Below are 25,139 nucleotides of genomic sequence, written 5' to 3' on the forward strand. Positions count from 1 at the left end.
ACATCCATGCCACTCTTCCTGGTGTGGGTGCATCCCAGTCCTCATGGGCCTTGGATCTAAGAAATGGAAGCACTGATGTGGAAGCGCCCCGAATCCCAAGCCTGCCACCACCAAGACCCTTGAGGCTGGACCCTACCACAGGGCTCACCCCCATGTGCTTCAGAAAGTCTCCAGTGTCTTCAGGGCAACTGAGCCCAGAATGGGCAGTGCTCTGAGTAGCTTTTGGGGCCAATGCTGAGGGCATGGGGAGCCAGCAAATCAAGTGCCAAGTCCACCTGACATGGAGAAGTGCCCTGGCCCAGCTCTTCCTCCAACTTGTGATGTTGCCTTTGTGTTCCACTTGGGTGGAGTCTCACCAAGGGCCTGTTAGGTGGGACTGGCCAAAAGAAATGCTTTATCCAGAGCCTACGATGTGCTTTGCATCTGTTCTCAGACGTTCTTACAACTCAGGTATTCTTCCTTCTTTACCAATGAGGACACTGCTCAAGGAGGTTTGGTAATTTATCCAAGGCCTCCCACCTGGTAAGTGTGGAATTGGGACTAGACCCCCAGTCCGTCTGACTCCAGACAGGCTTGCTTTCTCCCCCAGCAAGCTGCCTCTGGGAGCCCCAGAAGGCCCTGAGGCTGAGGAGGCTTCTGAAAGGACCTCACATGCCCAGGGAGCAAGGCCAACACAGAATGGGGGCTCCAGCTCTCAGAGAGTTGCTCCCCAGTTCCCGTGCGGGAACTGCGAGAGCAGCAGGCCAGGTTCCTGCGAGCACAGGGCGCCAGAGAGAGCAGGCAGGTGGAGCTCTCGCTCCGCCATGGCTCCCCTGCGGTCTCTGCAGCCGTTTGCATTTCCTGAAACCGGATCTTAGTGTCAGAGCCGCCCCCGGCCGGGCGGGCGCCTCAGCCATGGCCCTGCGCAAGGAGCTGCTCAAGTCTATCTGGTATGCCTTTACCGCGCTGGACGTGGAGAAGAGTGGCAAGGTCTCCAAGTCCCAGCTCAAGGTGAGGGGCACCCGGGACCCAGGGGAGGCTGGCAGACGTACATACCAGCCCCTGCCGGCTGGGAGCCAGGCGTGAACACCGTGCTACTCTGGGGGCGCCCAGGCATCCAGTGGCCCAGCCTGGGGTGAGGGACCAGTACTGGTAACTGGGCCAACAGCCTGGTGGAGGCTTCTGCCCACCATGTGGAGGCCCTACTGGGGTGCGTGCAGCTCCCTTGCCCAGAACCGGGCTCCCCAACTGTCTGTCTGGAGGGTTGGGGGGGGCATCATGGGGTTCTGAAGGCCTCAAGCCAGGCCACATACCAGACTCCATGTGATGAGCACAAACGTCTCCCCGGAGTCATGCTTGGGCATGCAGCCTGTTCCTTCTTGCCTCTTCCTCCTGACTTTCAAGAGAGACAGTTAGCCACTACTTGTCGGTCACTTCCTCTGGAGCTGAGAGAGGCATGCAGGGCTTCCTCGACTCCTGAACCAGTCTGGCCCGCTGAACTGTGCCCCCCAGATAGTGCAGAGCTGGGAGTGGGCAAGGACTAAGGACCGAATTATACTGCTATGCAGCTCACCAGCCCCCTCTACCCACAAACACCAGGTTGGGAAACTTGTTAGCTTGGGCCTGGAGACCTCAGTTGAGGGGGGCCTGGAATCTGAGCCCAGTAAAAGCCCCATCGGTGACTGTCTTCTATCATCTGGCCTAAACAATGCCTGGGAAGCCAAGTCTTTCTACCTCTTCCCCAGTAGGTTCGTGCTGCCTTCCCTAACCTGGCTAGGGAGGAAGCAAGGCCCTAGGCTGCTAGAACCAGGGAGCGCTGGGAGAAAGGAGCAAGGTAGGCCTCAGCTCTCCGGGACCTGGGGGTCATCCATTCACTCTGCAGATATCTGATTGCCCTACAGGAGGCTCTATGCCCGGGATGAGGCTAGGCCCTAGATTCCTGGTGTCACCTCTGCCCCACCCCCGCAAAGGAGGGGTACGGTCTCAAGGAAACCTCCATGCTTAAACCTCCATCTTTCTCTGGAAACCTGAGAGACATGAGTGCCTATTCTGTCCCACCCGCATCCCAAACCCCCGCTTTGCTGAACTTGGACCTGATGAACTTGGATATCCCAAACTGGTCCTCCGTTATAATCTGTCCCTTAGCTGGATTTAGAGTAACTAATAAATGATGTTTTACTCTCCCATGGAGTATCACCTTTTGTCACTTGGGGAGCACCTCCCAGCAGTCAGGTCCTTCCTTACGTCCTACTTAAATCCCTTATATCGCAGATCATGTCATCTAGTTGGGTTCTCAGTATAGGTGGGAGAAAAGTTGATCATCCGGAGTCCGTCCCTGCAGACTCTGTGCCCCACACCCGCCTCCCACCCTGCCCCTTTAATATTTTGCCAGGACAATACCAGCCCCCATGGCTTGTTGCTTCCAAGGTACCATTTTCCACCTCTCCATTACCTGTGGCTCCTGCGATGTCTCCAGGCTCTCTGTGCTCCTCACATGGGGGGCAGGCTACAGGCTTCAAGTGGTTCCCCTTTTCCTGGTGCCATCAACTGATAAGGCCTCCTAACTTGAGCCTCTGTCTAGGTCTCTAACTGGGCCGATACTCCCCACCTCCACAGGTTGAGTATTTCTGGGGAAGATTCCATGGAGAGCTTGCGTTCTTGAACTGTCTTTGTACCCCTTCACAGTTCAAACTGAGCCCAGCAACGTCTCTGGTCACACAGGATCAATGGTAGATTTCACCCCTACGTGACATAAAACTTGTCCACTCTGGAAACCTGCGCTAACAGTGGGAGTCTCAGCGGCCAAGTGGAGGTAGGGCAGGCATGGCAGAGCTCTTGTCACAGGAGAGAAGGATGGAGCAAAAAGCAGTTCTCCCCCAGGCCCATCGTGGTGGATGCTGGAATGAGAGGAAGTAGTGACAGTGTTGGGGGTGGGGATTCCAGAAAGTCAAAGGAGTAATAGAGAAGTGGTCAAAAGGCAACAGATGAGAGAGATATACAAGCAAGGCCCACCCCCCCCAAAAAAAAGACTTAGGGACAAGGGCAATGATCTTGGGGTTGGCCTGTTCTTACTGAAACTGTCCTTGGTTGGAACCAGGCAGGAGACCTGCACCAGCCCAGGGCAGGCTATGTCTGTGTGTGACAGTTGCCATCTCTCCCCTGGCCACTGGCTGTCCTGGGCAAACCCATGATGAGGCCAGACGGAGGAGGAAGAACAGCAAGTCCCCTGAGAGAAGCCCATAGAGTCAGGATTGTTTTCCCTGGACAACAGAAGGCTTAGGGGGTGGAGGGGAACCAGATGTATGTGTTCCTCTCTTTGAATTCTTGTAGAAAGTATAGTGGCTCTCATACAATTGGGTTGAGAACAGTGAAAATAGACCAATAGGAATGACATTTCTGCCCAGGATGGATTTAGGTTCAACACAAAACTTCCCAGGAGTTGAGGGCTGTGAGTTTTTGGTGGGTCCTCAGAACCTCCTCTAAAAAACTATAGGAGTAGCTGGGCACAGTGGCGTGGCTCACGCCTGTAATCCTAGCACTCTGGGAAGTCGAGGCAGGAGGATTGCTTGAGCTCAGGAGTTCAAGACCAGCCTGAGGAAGAGTGAGACCCTGTCTCTACTAAAACTAGAAAAATTAGCTGAGCATGGTGGTATGTGCCTGTAGTCCCAGCTACTAAGGAGGCTGAGGCAAGAGGATCGTTTGAGACTAGGAGTTTGCAGTTGCAGTGAGCTATGATGGCAACACTGCACTCTACCCAAGGGTGATAGAGTGAGACAGTATCTCAAAAAAAATAAAAATTATAGGAATGAGTAGCCATCCTGACAGAGGGCTGTAGAGAGGGGAGCCCCTGGGAATGATGGGCTTCCTAATGGCCACACCCTCTTCCCCAGGGGAACAGCTTTGATTTTAGGCCTAATGGAGGATCAGCTGAGAATTTGGCCTGACTACCGGGCAGCAGGTGTGGGGTAGGGGGATACAGGTGGAGTAGTATGTCTCTGGCTTGGTGAGGATGTTAGGGGCAGCAGGCCTAGTACTTCCCCTGGACTGGCAGGAGCTGGGGGAAGGGAGGGGGGATGTACAGGGGCCTCTCAGGCTGCTGAGCCTCCAGCTGACATCCAAGGCGGTTCTGGAGCCCAGGGAGAGTCTCTCTCCCACTGAGAGTCTCTGAGCTTCAGGCTCTGTCTCCTCTGAAGAGGGACAACAACCTTCCCCTTAATGGAGGAAAAGTTAAGAACAGCTCCAGCCTTTGCCCTGACCCCTATGTGCTGCTGCTCTCCTAGGGCTAGGATGTGGGCATGGGGAGGGGAGGATGATTTAATGATGTGCAGAGCACTTGACTCAGCCACATAGGCTTGGATCTATACTGCTCCCCAGCTGGCTGACCTGGAGCAAGTCACTGCCCATCTCTGAGCCTCCAGTTTCTCATCTATAAACCAAGAGTGTTGAACTGGGGATCACCAAGCCACCCAGCCAGCCTACGAAAATAACTTGAATACTGTACATCAAGTAGGTGAAACTGGTCCTTGATGCAGCCTCTCCTTTCCCTTTTCTGGGCCTCTATCTTTTCTTTGATGCCCACATGCAACCCCTCCAGCGCCTTCTTGTTTTCAGCAGGTTACACAGCTAATCCACAGATTCCCACCTTTTAAAATTCCCTGTGCTGCTCCATGATTGTAGTTATGCTTTAGTACCCACTAGAATACACTCAGCAGCTCTTAAAAGGATCTGTGTCTTTTTGAAAAGGATCCTTTGTTACCTAGATTCATTTAAAGACCATAGTCCATTTAGGGGGAGGGAGTATTCATTCTTTTTGAAATCATTGCTTGGTGCCTTTATGGATGCCCAAACCCCCATATCTGCATCTACTCTCTGCTAAGCCAGGGGTTCAGGATCCTGAAGGCTGGAAATTACAGAACCAGTCCCTACTGACTTATTCTGTTTTTTGTTGTTGGTTTTGTTTTTTTGTTTTTTTTTTTTGAGATAAGGTCTCACCTTGTTGCCCAGGTATGAGGACAGTGGCATGATCATAGCTCACTGCAACCTCAAACTCCTGCCTCAGCCTCCCTAGTAGCTGGGACTACAGGTGCACTCCACCATGCCAGCTAATTCTTGTATTTTTTGTAGAGACGGGGGATCTCACTGTGTTGCTCAGGCTGGTCTTGAACTCCTGGCCTCAAGTGATCCTTCTACCTGAGCCTCCTAACGTGCTGGGATTAGAGGTGTGAGCCACTGTGCCCAGCCCCTACTGACTTACTCTTGTGAACATGGACATGACAGCTGCCCTGATGCCCACACTTGAGTTTTTAGAGGACTCCAAGTCCCCAGAGGAGAACTACTCCCCCACACGCCTCCAGAAGTAAGAGCCTTTCAAAGGTCAGTGGTGCTGACCCAAAGGTCAGGGACTGCCTAGGTGGGTGTGGGAGACTGGAAACCTCTCCGAGGGAGCCCTAATGGCACCTTATGAAACATACAGACACCTGGACCCCACCCCTGGAAACTCTGAGTCAGTAGGTTGGGTGGGGCGGGCGTACTTCAGTTTCATCAGCTCCTCGGCGATTCTGCTGCTCAGCCGCAGCCGGGGCAGTGTGGAGATCAAGAGCAGGACTTTGGAACAAGACCTTGGGGAAGACTTCACCTCTCCGAGCCTGATTTCCTCCTCTGCAAAATGAGGATAATGAGAGTCCCTGCCTCTGGGGCTGAGGATTGATTGAGATCTGCAAGTGAGCTCCTGCCCAGCGCTCCTCCACCCCTGCCATTTCCTTTCCAGCACGAGTCCTCCCCTAGCCACACCCTCTCCCCACCCACAGCCCTGCCCGCAGCCAGGCACAGGAAGCCTGGCAGTCTGAGGTCTGCCTCTCCTCTCTGGGGAGAAGCCCGGAGCCCTTAATTCCTCCTTGTCCTCGTATCTGACAGCCCGCAGAGGTCAGAGTGCAATGGCAAAAGGTGCAGGTGGGGAAGATGGGCTAAGCAGGCCTTAGAGGACAGCGTGGGCGAGTGAACCAAGGAGGGGAGTGGCGGCTCAAGCAAGCGTGGGCTGCTGCGTGGCAGGTTCCAGCCCGGGGTGGGAGTGGGCTTCCTTCGGTATCTCCGCAAATTCCGTTTTTAGAGATATGAAAGCTGAAGCCTCGTGAGGTTAATACGCTCAGAGATATCAGCCATGTCTGCCTGGCTTTTGTATTTTTTCTGCTTCTTCCCACGAAGTATTTAAGAATATTCAACAGATGTTTATTGAGCATCCATTGTGTGCCAGGCCCAGTGATACAGCAGTGAGCACAACACAAAAATCTCCACCCTGGTGCTGACATTCTAGTCAGAGGGGACAGATGACAAACTAAATAAAATGTACAGTGTGATGGAAGATGATACAGGCCATGAAGGAAAATAAGCAGAAGTGGGGGTGGGGAGTGTGGAGGTCAGAGGGGATTCGGTTATAGAGTTAAATCAAGTTAGCTGGGCGTCATGGCGCACGCCTGTAGCCCCAGCTGCTCGGGAAGCTGAGGTGGGAGGACTGCTTGAGCCCAGGAGTTCAGGACTGGCCTGAGCAATATAGCAAGACCCCCTCTCTAAATAAAAAATGAAGTGATCAGGGAGCCCTCCCTGAGAAGATGACATCTAAATAAAATTGGAAGGAGGAGAAGGTGGGAGCCATGAGATGACCTGGGAGAGGAATGTTCCAGGCTGCAGGAACAAGTGCGAAGGCCCTGAGGTAAAGGTACGCCTAGCCTATTGTAAGAACACCAGGGAGGCCAGAGTGCCTGGAGGGACGCGAACAAGAGGGATGAGGTCAGAGAAGGCACAGCAGGCCAGGTCACGTGGGGGCTGGAGGCCGCTGGAGGTACTGGAGCTTTTGCTTTGAACATGATGGGAAACCATTGGAGCATTTAAGTTAGAGTTGAGGACTCAGTCAGAAACATTCAGCGTCAGGGGATGTTATACTGATCCCTGGAGTCAAGGTTGGGATTAGAGTCCTTGCTGCCCTCAAGGAATGTAGAACACCCAGAAATGCTCACACAGACAGTTTGCAGCAAAAGAATATCATTATAGAGCAATTTAATAACAGGGCAAATTAATAACAGTTGTTAATGGCACTCTGTTTTTTTATCTCTATTGTTTTAAAATTTTGTCATAAAGACAACATACGCTCCTGGTTTAAAAAAATCAGAATGCAGAAGAATATTATGTTAAAGAAGAAATTTATTATGAAAGTAAAATACGTTACTGGTTAAAAATTTCAAAGAGGGCAGGGCACGGTGGCTCACGCCTGTAATCCTAGCACTTTGGGAGGCCGAGGCAGGTGGATTGTTTGAGCTCAGGAGTTCAAGACCAGCCTGAGCAAGAGCAAGACCCTGTCTCTATTAAAAATAGAAAGAAATTATATGGACAGCTAAAAATATATATAGAAAAATTAGCCGGGCATGGTGGCGCACGCCTGTAGTCCCAGCTACTCGGGAGACTGAGGCAGGAGAATCACTTGAGCCCAGGAGTTTGAGGTTGCTGTGAGATGGGCTGATGCCACGGCACTCTAGCCCAGGCAACAGAGTGAGACTCTGTCTCAAAAAAAAAAAAAAAAAAAAGCAGCACTTCCCATACAGGGGGGAAACTAGCATTTTCTCTGTGCAGACCTGAGTCTGGCATTCCACACATGTCACCTCGCTCCATCTTCACAACCCCTTTCCATAGCAGGGTTTAGGCCTTGTCTTATTGACAACAAAAATGAGGCTCAGAGAGGTGAAGGGGTTTATCCAAGACCCCTCAACTAGAAAGAGAAGGTCCCTGGCCTTCCCTTCACTTGAGTGTAGCCACCTGCCTGGGGCTATGCGGGAAGCTTCCTCAAAGACATGCTTTAAGAGGCTTGAAGGAAGATAAGGACATGGGTAGTTGGAAAAGAGACAGCACATGGGTCTATGCAAAGCTCTTAGAACACCTGTCACTTCAGAAGTGGTCAGTGGATGTTTGCCATTATTTTCTTGAGTCAGTCACTCTGGATTTTAAGTGCTGGGCATTGAGCCAGTGGCACCCTGTAGACTGAGATTGGTATCCTATGACCATAGATGTGTTAGGCAAGACTTTTCTAGATATGTAAGTGATAGAAACCAAACAGCTTAAGGGAGAGAGTATGTATTGGCTCATATAACAAAAACTCCAGAGATGGCTGCCCAGAGGGAAATGGGGCAATGAAGAAACACTGACCCCTTTGCTGGGCCCCTACCTTCTCACTTTGCCAAGGAGAACTGGGGGCCCAGGAGAACACTGGGGGAAAGTCTCAAAGCTTTCTCCCCCTCCTCTGCTTGTCTGTAGAGAGAGGATACTGATACCTAATGAAGGAGTTAAGATTATGGCTGCCTAGGTCTGAATCCCAGCTCTGCCAGCTAGAACCTTGAGTGAGAAAGCTGAGGAGTTTTTCATGTATAAAATGGGGATGTGAATAGGTGTCACAGGAGTTAAGTGAACGAGACAGTGCCAGCTCCTCCCTGCAAGGAACCGATGCCAAGGTGAACTGCCGGTGGTAGAGGAAGTCCTCAAACACAGCATTTATTGATGGCATTTGGTGTGCAGAAGAGGACATAGGTGCTAAGGGACATAAAGACTAATGGGGCCCTTATCTCCAAGGTTCACAATCCAGTTGTGGAGAGAGGCTCAGCGTCCATGTTCTGATGGGGGGCAGCCTTTGGAGCCAGGCACATCTAGTTCCAGCCTCAGCTCTGCCATTTGCTGTCACCTTCTCCCTGCCTCATCTCTTCATATGAAAACCAGGAATAATAATATGTGTGTATCGAGGTGGTTGTGAAGACTAGAAATGGGGTATAAAAAGCACCTCATACAGTGGCGGCCAGAGAGTGTGCAATAGTGACTAGTGTTAATCATTCACAGTGTCCGTGGTATGTCTATAACAAAATTACTACAAGGTGCTTTTATTTTCACCGGATCTCCTTGTTCAAACCCGTTTGTCCTAATGTCATGGATTTGTTTAAAAATACTCATTTCCCCTGCACACAATCATGACCACTGTCTCTTCTAAGCCTTGCCCTCCCCGTATGACGGGCCAGCTTTCGTAACGCTTCTCTGAGCCCCCTCCAGCTCCCTTCAGTCTTTTGAGGGGCCCTTGCTGGAGCAGACACACCTGGGTGCCAGGCACACTGTAGCCTGGACATTGAGTCTTTCATGGAAACTATGGTAAATGTGGGGCTTCTGCCCTGGGTTGGCGGCTTGCCTCCCTGCAGACAGCCCAGCGTTGTGGGAAGCACTTGGGCTTCGGAATCCGGCAGAGCTGGGCTTCAATCCCAAGTTCTTGCTCACTGTGAGTACTTGGGCAAGTTACTGAGTCCTTTGAGCCTCGGTCTCCTTGTCTCTAGAAAGAGGACACCGATACCTAAAGAAGTATTAATGGTTAAGATTATGGTTGCCTGGGTTTGAATCCCAGCTAGGCCAGCTATGACCTTGAGTGAGAAAGCTGAGGGTTTTTTTCATATATAAAGTGGGGATGTGAATAGTTGTTATGCGGGTTAAGTGATGATACGTAAAGTGCTTAGCTCAGTGCTTGGCTCACAGTGTATAAGTTTTAGTTATTACTGGACAGAACTGTATGTGCAGAGAACTCAGGCCGGATAGGGTGGGGGCAGTCCTCTGGCTCAGTCTTGGTTGGGGTGCAGGAAGACAAACTGCCACTCTTCTCTGTCTCAGGTGCTATCCCACAACCTGTACACAGTCCTGCACATCCCCCATGACCCTGTGGCCCTGGAGGAGCACTTCCGAGATGACGACGACGGCCCTGTGTCCAGCCAGGGCTACATGCCCTACCTCAACAAGTACATCCTGGACAAGGTGGGGCCCAGCTTGAGGGAGGCACCTCTAGCCTCTCTCTACTTCCTCAGCCTGGCCAGCACCCTAATGCCTTGCCACTAACTCTTCCCCCCAATAACTCCCACTTCTCTGCGCTCTGTCCATCTCTGCTCTCCCATCTCCACCCTCACATCCCAGCCACCTATCCCCTCCTTGTCCCTCTCAACTCACCCTCAGTGTCCCTCATTTCTACCCTTCCCATAACCTTCCACCCAACCCCTGCCTAGGCCACCTCCAGCTTCCATGTATAAACTTTACAAAGGGCTCTCCACTCCCCCCCAATACTGTCCCCCCCAGCTCCTCCCACCTGTCACTGTCTTCCCAGGTTCTTCTTGGCTGTCAACTCCTTGCTGGGCTTCCCCTCCTTTCTACCCTGGGCTGAGGGTCTGGAGTTTCTCTGTCATCAGGGGATTTCAGTGGGTGTGGGTGTGTTGAGGTGGTGAAGTGATTGGAACCAGCTCAGGGATTCCTTGAGTTAGAGCCTTGGACTTGGCAGGGTGGGAAGCAGGGGCATAGATGACCCAGGACAGCCAGCTGGAGCCTAGTTGGGTGGTAGAGCAGGGGTGGGGCAGCTGACTGACTTGCAGGCCTGGTGGCAGGTGGAGGAGGGGGCTTTTGTTAAAGAGCACTTTGATGAGCTGTGCTGGACGCTGACGGCCAAGAAGAACTATCGGGCAGATAGCAACGGGAACAGCATGCTCTCCAATCAGGATGCCTTCCGCCTCTGGTGCCTCTTCAACTTCCTGTCTGAGGACAAGTACCCTCTGATCATGGTTCCTGATGAGGTGAGGGCGATGGCAGCCCCAGGGACTGAGTCACTTGGGGCCAGGCCTCAGCAAAACCATGAAGGAGACCAAATCACCTTCTGTACCTTCCCACATCCCCTTTCTTCACTGTCTCCCCATGCTCGTACCTGTCCGCACCCAGCTATAGCCAGATCCCTCCCACTGCTCGTATCAGAGCAACTGTGCCTTCTACCAGGAGAACTGAAATCATATTTCCATCAGGGTTCTGCTGGCCCTCACGGTAGCAAAATGATCTGCAAATTCTGTCTGATACATTACTGAGCATTTTAAAATGAGAAGATTTAAGATCAAATGGTGGGATTTTAGGCACTGTAGCCCTCTAGGAAGGGTGCTTTATAAGGGGACGGGAGACCTCCCTGAGACAGGACATTACTCTAGGTGGGCAGCTAAGTCTGGCCCTGGTCCCAGATTTTCCCTTTCTGTCTTCTTCCTTCTGGAGAGCCAGGGCAGACTCAGCCCAGGGCCCCAGAGAGAGGGCATCCTGGGAGCAGAGGCCAGGAGTCTGGCCCCTACCTCCTAACTCGTGGAGAAGCCAGCGAGGCCATTTTCCTGTCTGCCTGCACTCTCCCTCTTTTCCCCACTGCTCTCCCTGCCCATTAGGCCTTTTAACCCTTTATTCCTCTTGGTGGCTCTGGAGATGCCTGAGTGAACTTAGGTCTTTTAAGTATACAGGGAGGGGGCCTCTGTGTTTACAAGAAGCCCTAGCGTGTCTAACTCTACTCGGCTTTGTCCTTGCTTCTGTTTGTGGGAAAGGGAACCACCTGGGCTCTGAACTGCTACCCTCCACTAAACACCCAGCTGAGATCCAGTAGTCCCCAGAAAGTCCTAAAGAGAGTTTCCCAAGAAGCCCCTGGGGTAGGTGAGGGGATGTGGTTGCCCTTGTCAGATCCCTGCCAGTCAGGGCGAAGTGGCCTCTCAGAGGCCAGGAGGCCACTTGCTTTTGTGATCAACATACAGTGAGAACAAACTGCAGCAGGATGTACCCCAACCACCACTTCCGGTTCCTCTGTAACGGGTTTCCTGTCCCTGCCCTGCTTAACCCCACCCCAAATCCCCTTGCCCTCCCACGAGGGAAGGATCCCCAGAGTTGGGGCTCGGGGGCTTGGACTGAGGACCTAAATGTGATTCAGGATATCCAAATAGAGTTCTGGCTGCCCCCAACTTGCTGCGTGTGACTTGGAGCAAGTCACTTCCGCCTTTGGGCCTTAGTTTTGTCATATGCAGAGTGAGGCTATTGGACGATAGGGCCCTTGCACCCCCTTGACACTTGCTATGATTCACTGCCTCTGCCTGGCCCCCAGCTCTCAGCACCCACCTTTACCCTGCCCTCAATTTAAGGCAGGAAGGAGTGGGACTCGACGTTGGGGACGGGGAGAGAATTCCCAAGTTGGGGCTGAGGCTCCAGGATCCCCTCCTAAATCTCTACCCTGATCTCCACCAGCCTTTGGTCCTCTGGCCCCTCCAACCCTCCGTCCCTGGTCCCTCTGCCCAGGCTCTGGGAGCCAGATTGGAGCGCCCCCTGGTGTTGGTGCTGGCAACACTGCCTGCTGCAGTTACCAAGCCTTCCTTCACCTCCAGGTGGAATACCTGCTGAAGAAGGTGCTCAGCAGCATGAGCTTGGAGGTGAGCTTGGGTGAGCTGGAGGAGCTGCTGGCCCAAGAGGCCCAGGAGGCCCAGGCGGCCCAGACCACCGGGGGGCTCAGCGTCTGGCAGTTCCTGGAGCTCTTCAACTCAGGCCGCTGCCTGCGGGGCGTGGGGCGGGACACCCTCAGCATGGCCATCCACGAGGTCTACCAGGAGCTCATCCAAGATGTCCTAAAGCAGGTCAGCCAGGCTGGGAACTAGGGGAGGAGCAAAGGAGGGTTGAAGGGGGCACCTGTGACGCCTCTGACCTTACTCTGGCCGGCAGGGCTATCTGTGGAAGCGAGGGCACCTGAGGCGGAACTGGGCAGAACGCTGGTTCCAGCTGCAGCCCAGCTGCCTCTGCTACTTTGGGAGCGAAGAGTGCAAGGAGAAAAGAGGCACTATCCCGCTGGATGCACACTGCTGTGTGGAGGTGAGGGGGCAGGGGAAGGGGTGGAGCACCCAGAGCGCCCCCAGGGTGATGTAAAGACAAGGGGGTGAGAGGCTGAACGGAGAAATGCCACAGTGACACAAATTTCTGCTTAGATTAGTGTAACCCAAATATATCTGGTGCCTCAAGGCCATTCTCATCCAGGTCAGCACTTTAAAAATACCAAAACTGCAATTCAAATACCAAAGTCATTGGTGAATAATATGGATTTTGCTAAAGATTTCAGAGGAGATGGCTTAGGTCTACACTATACAGCCAATCTTTCTAAAAATCCTTTTTAAAGGTCTTCCTCCTTTTCCCACATTTCATTCCCTTTGGCAGCTATACACCTCCCTATTCTCCCTCCACACCCCTCTCCTCTCCCTCTTCCTCTCCCTTTTCCTCCCTTGCCTCTGTTCATTATTATTTTAGAGGCTTAAAACAGCAATGTTTTAAATAGTAGTAAAACTATATGTAAATGACAAGAAACTTGCCATTTTAACCATTTTAAGTATATAATTCGGTAGCATTAAATACAGTCACCGAAAAAAAAAAAAAAAAAATTTCTTTCTGAGACTGAGTCTCACTTGGTCGCCCGGCTAGAGTGCAGTGGCATCATCATAGCTCACAGCAACCTCAAACTCCTGGGCTCAAGCAATCCTCCTGCCTCAGCCTCCCAAGTAGCTGGAACTTCAGGCATATGCCAGCAAACCTGGTTAATTTTTCCATTTTTTGTAGAGACAGGGTCTTGCTCAGACTGGTCTCAAACTCCTGACCTCAAGCAATCTTCCTGCCTCCGCCTCCCAGAGTGCTGGGATTACAGGCGTGAGCCACCATGCCCTGCCTTTTGCCCATTTTTTAAATTGAATTATTTGGGTTTTTTGCTGTTGAGTTGTTTGAGCTCTTTAATAAATATTCTGGTTATTAATCCCTTGTTAGATGGATAGTTTGCAAATATTTTCCCCTATTTTGTGGGTTGTCTCTTCACTTTGTTGATTGTGTCCTTTGCTGTGCAGAAGCTTTTAAGCTTGATGTAATCCCTGATGACTGTTTTTGCTTTGGTTGCCTGTGCTTTTGAGGTCTTACACAAAATATCTCTCCCAGATCAATATCCTGGAGTGTTTCCCCAATGTTTTCTTCTAGGAGTTTCATTGTTTCAGGTCTTAGATTTAAATCTTTAATTCGTTTTGATTTGATTTTTGTATATCGTGAGAGCTAGGGGTCTAGTTTCATTCTTCTGCATATGATTATCCAGTTTTCCCAGCATCATTTATTGAAGAGACTGTCCTTTCTCCACTGTATGTTTTTGGCCTCTTCGTCAAAAATGAGTTGGCTGTGAATTTATATCTGGGTTTCCTATTCTGTTACATTGGACTATGTGTCAGTTTTTACGCCAGTACCATGATGATTTGGTTATTATAGCTTTGCAGTATTTTTTTTTTTTTTTTTTTCTGAGACAGAGTCTCACTCTCTTGCCCAGGCTAGAGTGCCATGGCATCAGCCTAGCTCACAGCAACCTCAGACTCCTGGGCTCAAGTGATTCTTCTGCTTCAGCCTCCGGAGTAGCTGGGACTACAGGCATGCATCACCATGCCCGCCTAATTTTTTCTATATATTTTTAGTTGTCCAGATAATTCTTTCTATTTTTAGTAGAAACGGGGTCTCACTCTTGCTCAGGCTGGTCTTGAACTCCTGAGCTCAAATGATCTGCCTGCCTCGGCCTCCCAGAGTGCTAGGATTCAGGCATGAGCCACCATGCCCGGCCTGCTTTGCAGTATTTTTAAGTCTAGTAATGTGATTCCTTTAGCTTTGTTCTTTTTGCACAGGATTGCTTTGGCTTTGAGGTCTTTTGTGGTTCCATACAAATTTTAGGATTTTTTTTTCCTATTTCTATGAAGAATGTCATTGGTATTTTGATAGGGTTTGAATTGAATCTGTAAATTGCTTTGATAGTATTGTCATTTTAACAATATTAATTCTTCCAATCCATGAGAATAGAGTATCTTTCCATTTTTGTGTGTTTTCTTTAATTTCTTTCATCAGTATTTTATAGTTTTCTTTGTATAAATCTTCCACTTCTTTGGTTAAATTGATTCCTAGGTATTTTATATTGTTTGTAGCTATTGTAAATGGGATTGCTTTCTTGATTCTTTTCTAAATTGTTTGCTGTTGGTGTATATAAATGCTACTGATTTTTGTATCATCCAACTTTACTGAATTTATCAGTTCTAACAGTTTCTTGATGAAGTCTTTAGGCTTTCATAAGTATAAGATCATATCATTTGTGAACAAGGCTAATTTGACCTTTCCAGTTTGGATGCCCTTTATTCTTTCTCTTGTCTAATTGCTCTGGCCAGGGCTTCCAGTATCATGTTGAATAAAAGTGTTGACAGTAGGCATCCTTGCCTTGTTCCAGATCTTAAAGGAAAGGCTTTCAGTTTTTCCCCATTCAGTATGATGTTAGCTGTGGGTTTGTCATATATGGCCTTTATTATTTTGAGGTATGTTCCTTCCATATCCAGTTTGTTGAGGGTTTTTGTCCTAAAGGGACGTTGAATTTTATCAAGTGCTTTTTCAGCATCTATTGAAATGATCATATGGTTTTTGTTCTTGTTTCTGTTAATGTGATATATTACATTTATTGATTTGCATATATTGAACCATCCTTGTATCCCTGAGATGAATCCCACTTGATCATGGTGAATGATCTACATTCACAATATTGTGTAACTATCACCACTATCTATTTCCAAAACTTTCTCATCACCCCAAATAGAAACTGTACCCGTTAAGCATTAACTCCTCATTCCACCTTCTCTGCCCCACCCCCACCCCTGGTAAACTCTATTCTGCTTTCTATTTCTTTCTTTTTTTTTTTTTTATTTCATCTTGTTATGGGGGATACAGAATTGCAGGTTACATACGTTGCTCCTGTACCGCCTTTCCCCCCAAGTCAGAGCTCCAGGCGTGTCTGTTCCCCAGGTCGTGCGCATTGCACCCATCATGTAGGTATATATCCCTCCCTTCCCCACCCCCCCCTTCCCGAGTCAGCACCTTTAAGTGTTACCACTCCCCAAATGGTGTGCTGCTTTCTATTTCTATGATTTTGCCTATTCTAGGTATCTTATATAAGTGGAATCATACAATATTTGTCCTTTTGTATCTGGCTTTTTTCACTAGCATAATGTTTTAAAGCTTCATCTGTGTTGTAGAACGTATCAAAATTGCATTCTTTCATAAGGCTGAATAATATTCCATTGTATGGATACACTGCATTTTGTCTATCCATTCATCTGTTGATGAGCATTTGGGTTGTTTCCACCTTTTTGCTATTATGAATAATGCTGCTATGAACATCCATGTGCAAGTTTCTGTGTGGACATGTGTTCATTTCTCTTGGGTACATACATACCTAGGAGTAGAATTTCTGGATCATACGGTAATTGTAACTTTTTGAGGAACCACCAGACTTTTCCTCAGTGGCTACACCATTTTACATTCTCACCAGCCACATATGAGGATTTCAATTTCTCCACATCCTTACCAACACTTATTTTACGTTTTAAAAAATTATTACAGCCATCCTAGGTTCTATCCATTTTTGTCACATAAGGTGTTGCCGGGGAAAGAGCAAAATCTAGGCAGAAGTCTCAGCTTCACCACTAACAGGCATTGTGAGGTAGACAAGGTCCTGGACCTCTTAGAGCCTCAGTTTCTTCCCTTTAAAGTGGAATTAATAATGCCTGCCTGGCAAGCGTATATGAGAGGAGAGAAGAAAATGATGCATACGCGACACTAGTACACACTCTAGATCATAAGAAGCTCATGGGCGGTAACCATTATTTTCCACAGAATAAGCTTAGTGGAGGCAGGGATTTGGTCTGTTGGCACACCTCAGTATTCCAAACCCCTGGAACAAGGGACTCCAAAAACATGTGTGGAATGAATGAATGAACTTTCTCAGCAGGCAGGGCTATGTGGAAGTGAGTGGTCATGGACAGTGAGGACCCTGTCACTGGAAGTGTTCAAGCACAATCTGCCTAAACACTCATGTGGAGAGATACCAAGATGAAAAGGGCCCCACCCAGCCTTCAAAAAGCAAAGGCTACAGCGTTGCGGGACACAAGGACCCCGTAACTAACCGTCCATATCGGGCCACACAGGCTCCTGGCAGGATGGGAGGGGTCCTCGGGGGAGACGGTCAGCAGGAGGGATGGGGGCTCGGGCTGGAGCACCGTTGGGGCAGGTGAGGCCCTGACCCCAGTGAAGCCAGCCTGGCTGCGGCCACCCCTCTCTCCCAGGTGCTGCCAGACCGCGACGGAAAGCGCTGCATGTTCTGTGTGAAGACGGCCACCCGCACGTACGAGATGAGCGCCTCAGACACTCGCCAGCGCCAGGAGTGGACGGCCGGTGAGCGCCCGCCGGGTGGCCTGGGTCTGCCTGGGCCTCAGGCGCCTCATCTGTGCGAAGGGGGTGATAATCCTTCACCCAGCGGGAGGCTGGAGGGTGGACCCGCCGGACCCACTCCCGCTCCTCCGCAGCCATTCAGATGGCGATCCGGCTGCAGGCCGAGGGGAAGACGTCGCTGCACAAGGACCTGAAGCAGAAGCGGCGCGAGCAGCGGGAGCAGCGGGAGCGGCGCCGGGCAGCCAAGGAGGAGGAGCTGCTGCGCCTGCAGCAGCTGCAGGAGGAGAAGGAGCGGAAGCTGCAGGAGCTGGAGCTGCTGCAGGAGGCGCAGCGGCAGGCCGAGCGGCTGCTGCAGGAGGAGGAGGAGCGGCGCCGCAGCCAGCACCGCGAGCTGCAGCAGGCGCTCGAGGGCCAGCTGCGCGAGGCGGAGCAGGTGGGCGGCGCCGGGCGGGGCCGCTGGGGGCGTGGCGGGGGCGTGGCGGGGCGGGGTTTGGAGGAGGGGCTGCTGGGCCAGAACCCTGGGGCTTGAAAGAGGGATGCGGGGCGGGACCTGTGGCCAAGAAAGGGGTGTGGGGTGAGAACCTGGCCGAGGGATGGCTGGAGCTGAAGGACGGTGTGGGGCGGGGCCAGGTTCGGAGACCTGGGCTTGGGGGCGGGGCTTAGGACCGAAGGAGTCGCTAAAGGTGTGATTGGGAATTATTAATAGTTTGGACCGCGAAGCTGGGCTAAACTGCGACTGAGTTTACCATAAAACCAGTCTGGGGAATGTAGGGTGGGAGGTAGGCAGGACGCAGGTGGAGGCGGACTAAGTGTGCAGCGGCAATTAGATTGAGGATTTAAGAGATCGGGATCTGGAGTCCAAAACACGTGGCTGCATCTCTGCCCGGTCTGCCTCTTAGGAGCCCTGTGATCTCGCCACGTTACTTAGCCTTATCAGTAAAATGCTAGAACTAATAGAACTTTGCTCACAGAGGTAGGGTAGGGATTAATTAAGAAAACACTTATAAAGTGTTCAATAACTTTTAGTTGTCATGATTATAATCACATCCTTCCTAGCACTAGCCATAATTCTAAGATATCACATTATTATATATAATAATTATTAAAGCTGGTGCTAGGAAAGAGGTGATATATATTATAAAATTAAAATATATTTTAATGTATTATTTAATTATAATGTAATATATTATAATATATTAATTATGCATTATACTATATAATTATTATTACTCGGGCTGATGTTAAGAAGGGAGTAACTTGAGACCCTTTCCCTCATGTAACATCTGTTCACGGACCATTATCTGTCCCAGTCAGGCTCTCAGAAAGGGGTCAGATCAGGACCCCTGGCATGAAGGAATTTCCTAGACCCTCACCCCCAGGTAGCTTAGCTGACCCAGCCTGGCAGAGCCTTCGGGGAAGGGCAACATACCTGCCCTCTCCCTCTCCCACGTCCCCATTGACCTGGGTCTGCGTCCCCCCTGCCCCAATAGGCCCGGGCCTCCATGCAGGCAGAGATGGAGCTGAAGAAGGAGGAGGCTGCCCGACAGCAGCAGCGCATCAAGGAGCTGGAGGAGATGCAGCAGCGGTTGCAGGAGGCTCTGCACCTGGAGGTGAAAGCTCGGCGGGATGAGGAGGCCGTGCGCCTCGCCCAGACCAGGTAGGCCTGAGGAGCCCATGTGCTTCTCCCACAATCCCCCACCCCCACCCCCATCTTCCCGCTTGCTGAGCACCTGCCAGGTGCCTTGGCACTGGAGACAACACAGTGCACGCCCGGCAGACTGCTGGAGGAGGAGGAGGAGAAGCTGAAGCAGCTGATGCGGCTGAAGGAGGAGCAGGAACGCTACATCGAACGCGCACAGCAGGAGAAGGAAGAGCTGCAGCAGGAGATGGCCCTGCAGAGCCGCTCCCTGCAGCAGGCCCAGCAGCAGCTGGAGGAGGTGCGGCAGAACCGGCAGAGGGCGGATGAGGACGTGGAGGTGAGGCCTATGGTGGGATCGGACGGAGACTGTCGGGGGTAAGCGTGTTAATGTGCAGGCTCCGGAGCCCTCAAACCCTGGCTCTACCATATGCTGGCTGTGTGACCTTGGGCAAATTGCCTCACCTCTCTGAGTTTCAAGTCTCTTATCTGGGAAAGGAAACTGGTAATAGCATTGTTATGAAGATTAAATTAGATAATACATGATATTTGGTATGTAGTAAGCGCTGAAGCAATATTTGCTGCTATTTTTGTTAACATTATTATTAACCTGGGTAAAATTTTCTCTTCCTACTCTTCCAAGCCTCCTTTTTTAATTTTAATTTAAAAAAAAATTTTTTTGGAGAAATTAAAAAAAAAATTTTTTTTTTTTTTTTTTTTTTTTTTTGAGACAGAGTCTCGCTCTGTTGCCCAGGCTAGAGTGAGTGCCGTGGCGTCAGCCTAGCTCACAGCAACCTCAAACTCCTGGGCTTAAGCAATCCTCTTGCCTCAGCCTCCCAAGTAGCTGGGACTACAGGCATGCACCACCATGCCCGGCTAATTTTTTCCATATATATTTTAAGTTGGCCAGATCATTTCTTTCTATTTTTAGTAGAGATAGGGTCTCGCTCTTGCTCAGGCTGGTCTCGAACTCCTGACCTTGAGCAATCCACCTGCCTCGGCCTTCCAGAGTGCTAGGATTATAGGCATGAGCCACCGTGCCCAGCCTATGTGAATTATATCTTGATGAAGGTGGGTTTTTGGTTGGTTGGTTGGTTGGTTTTGAGACAGAGTTTGTCTCTGTCACCCGGCTACAGTGCAGTGGTGTCATCATAGCTCACTGTAACCTCAAACTCCTGGGCTCAAGCAATTCTCTTGCCTCAGCCTCCCAAGTAGCTGAGACTATATGCACTCCACATAGCCTGGATAATTTTTCTATTTTTAGTGGAGACGGGGTCTTGTTCTTGTTCAGGTTGGTCTTGAACTCCTGAGCTTAAGCAATCCTTCTGCCTCGGCCTCCCAGAGCACTACGATTACAGGCATGAACCACTGAGCCTAGCCAAAATTTGTGTTAATCATTTACAAATAACGAAAACCCAATACATGTTGACATAAATAATTTTTTTGAAAAGTGACTATTTTTCTAAAACAAAAATATTAATTAGTGAGAAAAATGGCACTGCTTTACATTTTTGTAAATCTCTTTAATGTCTGATTTCATGGAAGACAGCTAGATTCTCATATCTGCTCTGCAATCAGTATGTTACGATATCACACATCAGGTAGTTTCTGAAAAACTCTGTACACTCATGAAACAATGAAAGTGACAAAGATAAATGACATCTTAGTATTATAAAAATAGCTCTGACCTTGAGTACCCTTGAAAGGCTCGTAAGGACCCCCCAGACCACGCTTTGGGAAGCATCACTCTAGTGTAATCTCCTCATTTTACATATAAAGACACTGGATCTCAGAAACCCAAAATCACAGGGCCTGTTAGTGGTTAAGATGCAGATTAGACGGTTCCTCTCACTGCTCTTGACTTACATTCTCAATCAGAAACCTGGGAAATAGACCCTAATTGCCTGTCCTGTTCCCTCTAGGCACAATATATTACCCCTACCTTAATTTTTTTTAAATAAAAGAGAAGAGGTAAAGCAATAAGCATGATAAATGCTGTAACATACTGTGTTTAAGTTTGAATTACAATATTTGAATTAGGATTTGCATTTGAACTGAAACACTAAGGCAAATTCTATTGTCCCTACTGCATGCAAGCTGGTAATGACAAACTGCATAGTAAATATCATAGATAAATATGGAAATCAGATTAACCACCATGTCACTATTTATCTCACATATTCTCTGTCTGAAATACAACTGAATGACATTTCAGAAAAAATTCTCAAGTACTGGCTGAAATGGTGGTGGGTATATTAAGAGACTGCAAATAAATTGGCAATCGTAAGGAACATTTTAGATAAAATGGAATTGTTCTTAACTTTGGATAATTTTCATTCCCTAACTACACTTTATTTTTATCCTTTTTTAAAAACTCAAGAAATGTTCTTGGTCACCTAGAGATAATTTCCTTTGTATCCTACTAGATGGATCAAATCTTCTTTAAATGGATCATAGCCTGTTCCTTTAAACAAAGTAGTACCCAGAAAAGCTGGTCTAGTGGAAGAAATTCTTCCTAAGGAACCCACTCCCAACTTTCATTTTCTTCAGCCTCTACATTCTTTGGTTCTGAATCATGATCATGTCCACCCCTTCTTTCATTAATGTAGTGACATAATAGTAATTCTCTTTCTCAAGAAAAGAATTCACAATCGAGGCAAAGCTAACATTTTTCAGATGAAGAGCTGTTTCTTTCCAGATTTCCCTTTGAAAACATTCTTCCCAGCTCTCACTGAACTCCAAATGACCCCCAGGAAGTTGGAAACTGCTGGTGCCAAACGACTCTTTCCTCTTGCCCAGGAGGACACAACAAGGATGCCTGCAGCTGGTCACCACCACTCCTGCTCTAACTCCCGGCCCTTGCCCCACGGCTCTGCTCGGGCTGTCAAAGCGCACGGGAGGTCACACCCACATATGTGTATATATATATATATATTTTTTTTTTTTTTTAATTTATTTTTTTCAGAGACAGAGTCTCACTCTGTTGCCTGGGCTAGACTGCTGTGGCATCAGCCTAGCTCACAGCAACCTCAAACTCCTGGGCTCAAGTGATCCTCCAGCCTCAGCCTCCCGAGTAGCTGGCACTACAGGCATGCGCCACCATGCCCGGCTAATTTTTCATATATATTTTTAGTTGTCCAGCTAATTTCTTTTCTATTTTTTTAGTAGAGACGGGGTCTCGCTCTTGCTCAGGCTGGTCTCGAACTCCTGAGCTCAAACGATCCTCCTGCCTCGGCCTCCCAGAGTGCTAGGATTACAGGCGTGAGCCACCGCGCCTGGCCCCTATATATATATATTTAGACACAGGGTCTTGCTCTGTTGCCCAGGCTGGATGCAGTGGTGCAATCATAGCTCACTGCAGTCTTGAACTCCTGGGCTTAAGCGATCTTCCTGCCTCAGCCTCCCAAGTAGCTGGGACTACAGGTGCGGGCTACCACACCTGACTCAATCCCCTATCTTGCTATCCCTGTACTTTCACTCTACTCCTTGGAGCCTGAATCATAGAAGAGGGTTTTTCTTTTTAATTTTAATTTTTGATGTTTTATTTTTATTAATATTGATAATTTTATTTTGCTTTGTTGGCTTATGTAGTCATTGTTAAAAATTCAAACACAGAAATATGTAACATAGAAAGGGAAAGTTCCTCTACAATTCCCCCACCCCCAGCCCCACCCCAGAGCTAATCGCTCTGTGAAAGTTGAGCAGAGGTTCTTGCATTAGGTCTTGGAGAGGTGGTGTAGTCCAGTGGTTAGAACTCAATGTATGTCCTTGGGCAAGTCATTTAACCTCTTTTGAATTTGTTTGTTGTTAATTTCTGCTCTGTAAGTTAAATAAGATAATAAATGTGCTTAACACATCTCAGCTGCTCAATAAATAGAAACTATCATTGTCATTTTTTTTTACCATTTGGGGGTCCACAAGTGCCCTGAAATTATTGGAGGCAAATTCTGTTCATGTATAAAACTCTTTACGAACATGCTTGGGTTTTTCTGAGGAGCTGATCAGTAGCCTTGGTCAGATTTTAAGGCACCTGTGAACCTGAAAAAATCAAGACCCCTGCCAGGGATGGTGGTTCTGACCCACTCCCCACTGGCCCTGTCCCCACAGGCTGCCCAGCGGAAGTTGCGCCAGGCCAGCACCAATGTGAAACACTGGAACGTCCAGATGAACCGGCTCATGCATCCAATTGAGCCTGGAGGTGAGAAGGGGTAGATTCTGGAGCTTTCCCTGGAGTTGGGAGGGAGAAGGGAGGGAGCAAGGGACACCTCTAGGTCTCCAGGGCCAGCACAGGTAGGACTGAAAGTCAGGAGCCCCCCTTTCCCCCAGGGCTGAGGCAAGGCCCCTTATCTCTCCTCTCCAGTGCACAGCTTCCTCCTCACTTTCTCGCATTCTCTCTGCCAGATAAGCGACCAGTCACCAGCAGCTCCTTCACGGGCTTCCAGGCCCCTCTGCTTGCCCGCCGTGACTCCTCCCTAAAGCGTCTGACCCGCTGGGGATCCCAGGGCAGCAGGACCTCCTCACCCACCAGCAGTGAGCAGCAGAAGTCCCTCAATGGAGGGGATGAGGCTCCGGTCCTGGCTTCCGCCCCTCAGGAAGATAAACTGGATCCAGCACCAGAAAATTAGCCTCTCCTAGCCCCTTGTTCCTCCCAACATTGTGTCCACCAGGACCTAGCCACAGCTGGCCTGTGGGTGACACCAGCCCCTGCTAGGAGAGGGAGCTGAGGTCCTGCTGCCAGGGGCCCAGGCCCTCCAAACACAAAACAGTCCAGGATGGAACCTGATTCACCTTTCACACCAGCTCCAAGCCCCAGACTCGAGAGGCTGTCTGGGATGTTGGTCCTCAAGAACTTGGCCCTGTGCTTTAGCCCAAAGGACCTGATGACTTGAGCTGGGAAACAGAGTAAGCAAACAAGCCAGGGGCCTTCTGCCCCCAGGCTGCCACCAAATTGTGGAGGCACATTTCCAAATAAAAACTGCTGTTGGAATGAACTATTGGCTCAGGTCTGTGCATCTCTCCTGACACTGAGTCCAGTTATAGGTTCCAAGGCAGTAAGGTATACTGAAGCAGTTAGGAATGTAGACCCTGGAGCTAGACTGCCTGGGTTCTAAAGCTGGCTCTGCTACTTACTGACTGATTGCCTTTGGTCAGGTTTCTTCACATCTCTGCATTTCAGTTCCCACGCTGGTAAAATAGGGATGATAATTGTACCTACCTCATAGGGTTATGTGAGCATTGAGTGTTTGGCACATGAATGAGCACTGTTAGTATCAGTCAAGAGTGTTTTTTGAGCATCTACTCTAGGCCTTGCAATTTCCCAGGTTATTTAATTCTCATGATACCCTAAGAGCTGGATATCTCTATTGTCATTTTACAGATGGACAAACTGAGGCTCAGGGAGATTAGGTAACTTGTCCAAAGCCTTTCAAACTTGCTTTTCTCCCATGTTCTCTGTCTCGCTGATCTTGTTACCCAAGACAGAGAATTGAGAATCTGGAAAGATTCACTTCCCCTCTCTTACCAACCTTATCCAAAATGCATAATCAAATCCAGTAGATTCTCCTTCATATTTTCATATCTGTCCCTCCTTTTCCAACCCCACGGGTACTGCCATGGTTGAGGCCTTTGTATCTTCTACCTGGATGTTAACCTTTGACTCTTTCATCAGGCCCTATCAATCACGAAATCCAGTCAATTGGGCTTTCTTGCTTACTCTCAAATCCACACCTTAGGGCCATGTCTCATGGTCACTGCCTTATTCTGTCCCTTGTCACCTCCTAACTAGATAAGAGCAGTAGCCAGGTCTCCTTGCCATGATGCCTGGATGGGATTTCTAAAATGCAGATTTGCCCTCAACCCTTCCCAATTTCCAGTCCCTCAGTGGTATCCTAGAGTTTTGTTGTTGTAGTTGTTTTTAGAAATAGGGTCTTGTTCTGTTGACTGGGCTGGAGTGCAGTGGCGTGACCATAGCTCACTGCAACCTTGAACTCCTGGGCTCAAGGGGTCCTCCTGCCTCAGCCTCCCAGGTAGCTGGGACTACAGGCATGCACTACCACACCTGGCTAATTTTTAAATTTTTTGTAGAGATAGGGTCTCTCTATGTTGCCCAGGCTTGTCTGGAATTCCTGGCCTCAAGTGATCCTCCAGTCTCAGCCTCCCAAAGCGCTGGGACTATAGGCATGAGCCACTGCACCTGGCCTTATCCTAGAGTTTTAACCCTAGCTCACAGACAAGTTCACATTACCATATGTGGCAGATGAGACCCATGATGATCTGGCCCAGGAGAGCTTACTGTGCCTCTGCCTCCTAGATCTACTTGCAGCTCCCTTGTTTTTGCTCCGGTAAGCCTCACACTGGCCATGCTTTCCACCCTACTTCATGTAACAGCCTCCATAACTAAATACTTGAGTTCCTTAAG

At 49.4% G+C, this 25,139-nt stretch overlaps 1 protein-coding gene and 1 pseudogene across 1 annotated transcript; one reads left to right on the plus strand and one right to left on the minus strand.

The window, feature by feature from the left end:
• The first annotated feature begins 829 nt into the window (after window positions 1-829).
• Window positions 830-23,712, plus strand: DEF6 (DEF6 guanine nucleotide exchange factor). The gene is made up of 11 exons (XM_069488095.1): window positions 830-990; window positions 9,661-9,801; window positions 10,419-10,604; window positions 12,204-12,449; window positions 12,535-12,681; window positions 16,980-17,088; window positions 17,220-17,518; window positions 18,576-18,742; window positions 18,863-19,061; window positions 22,829-22,919; window positions 23,123-23,712. Exons 1-11 carry the CDS (start codon window positions 895-897, stop codon window positions 23,344-23,346), a joined length of 1,905 nt encoding a protein of 634 aa, XP_069344196.1. The 5' UTR covers window positions 830-894; the 3' UTR covers window positions 23,347-23,712.
• On the minus strand, window positions 21,118-22,698 carry LOC138395141 (nucleotide triphosphate diphosphatase NUDT15 pseudogene; annotated as a pseudogene).
• Window positions 23,713-25,139: the final 1,427 nt, after the last annotated feature.

Source organism: Eulemur rufifrons, chromosome 15 (assembly GCF_041146395.1).
Source record: "Eulemur rufifrons isolate Redbay chromosome 15, OSU_ERuf_1, whole genome shotgun sequence".
Classification (NCBI taxonomy): Eukaryota; Metazoa; Chordata; class Mammalia; order Primates; family Lemuridae; genus Eulemur; species Eulemur rufifrons.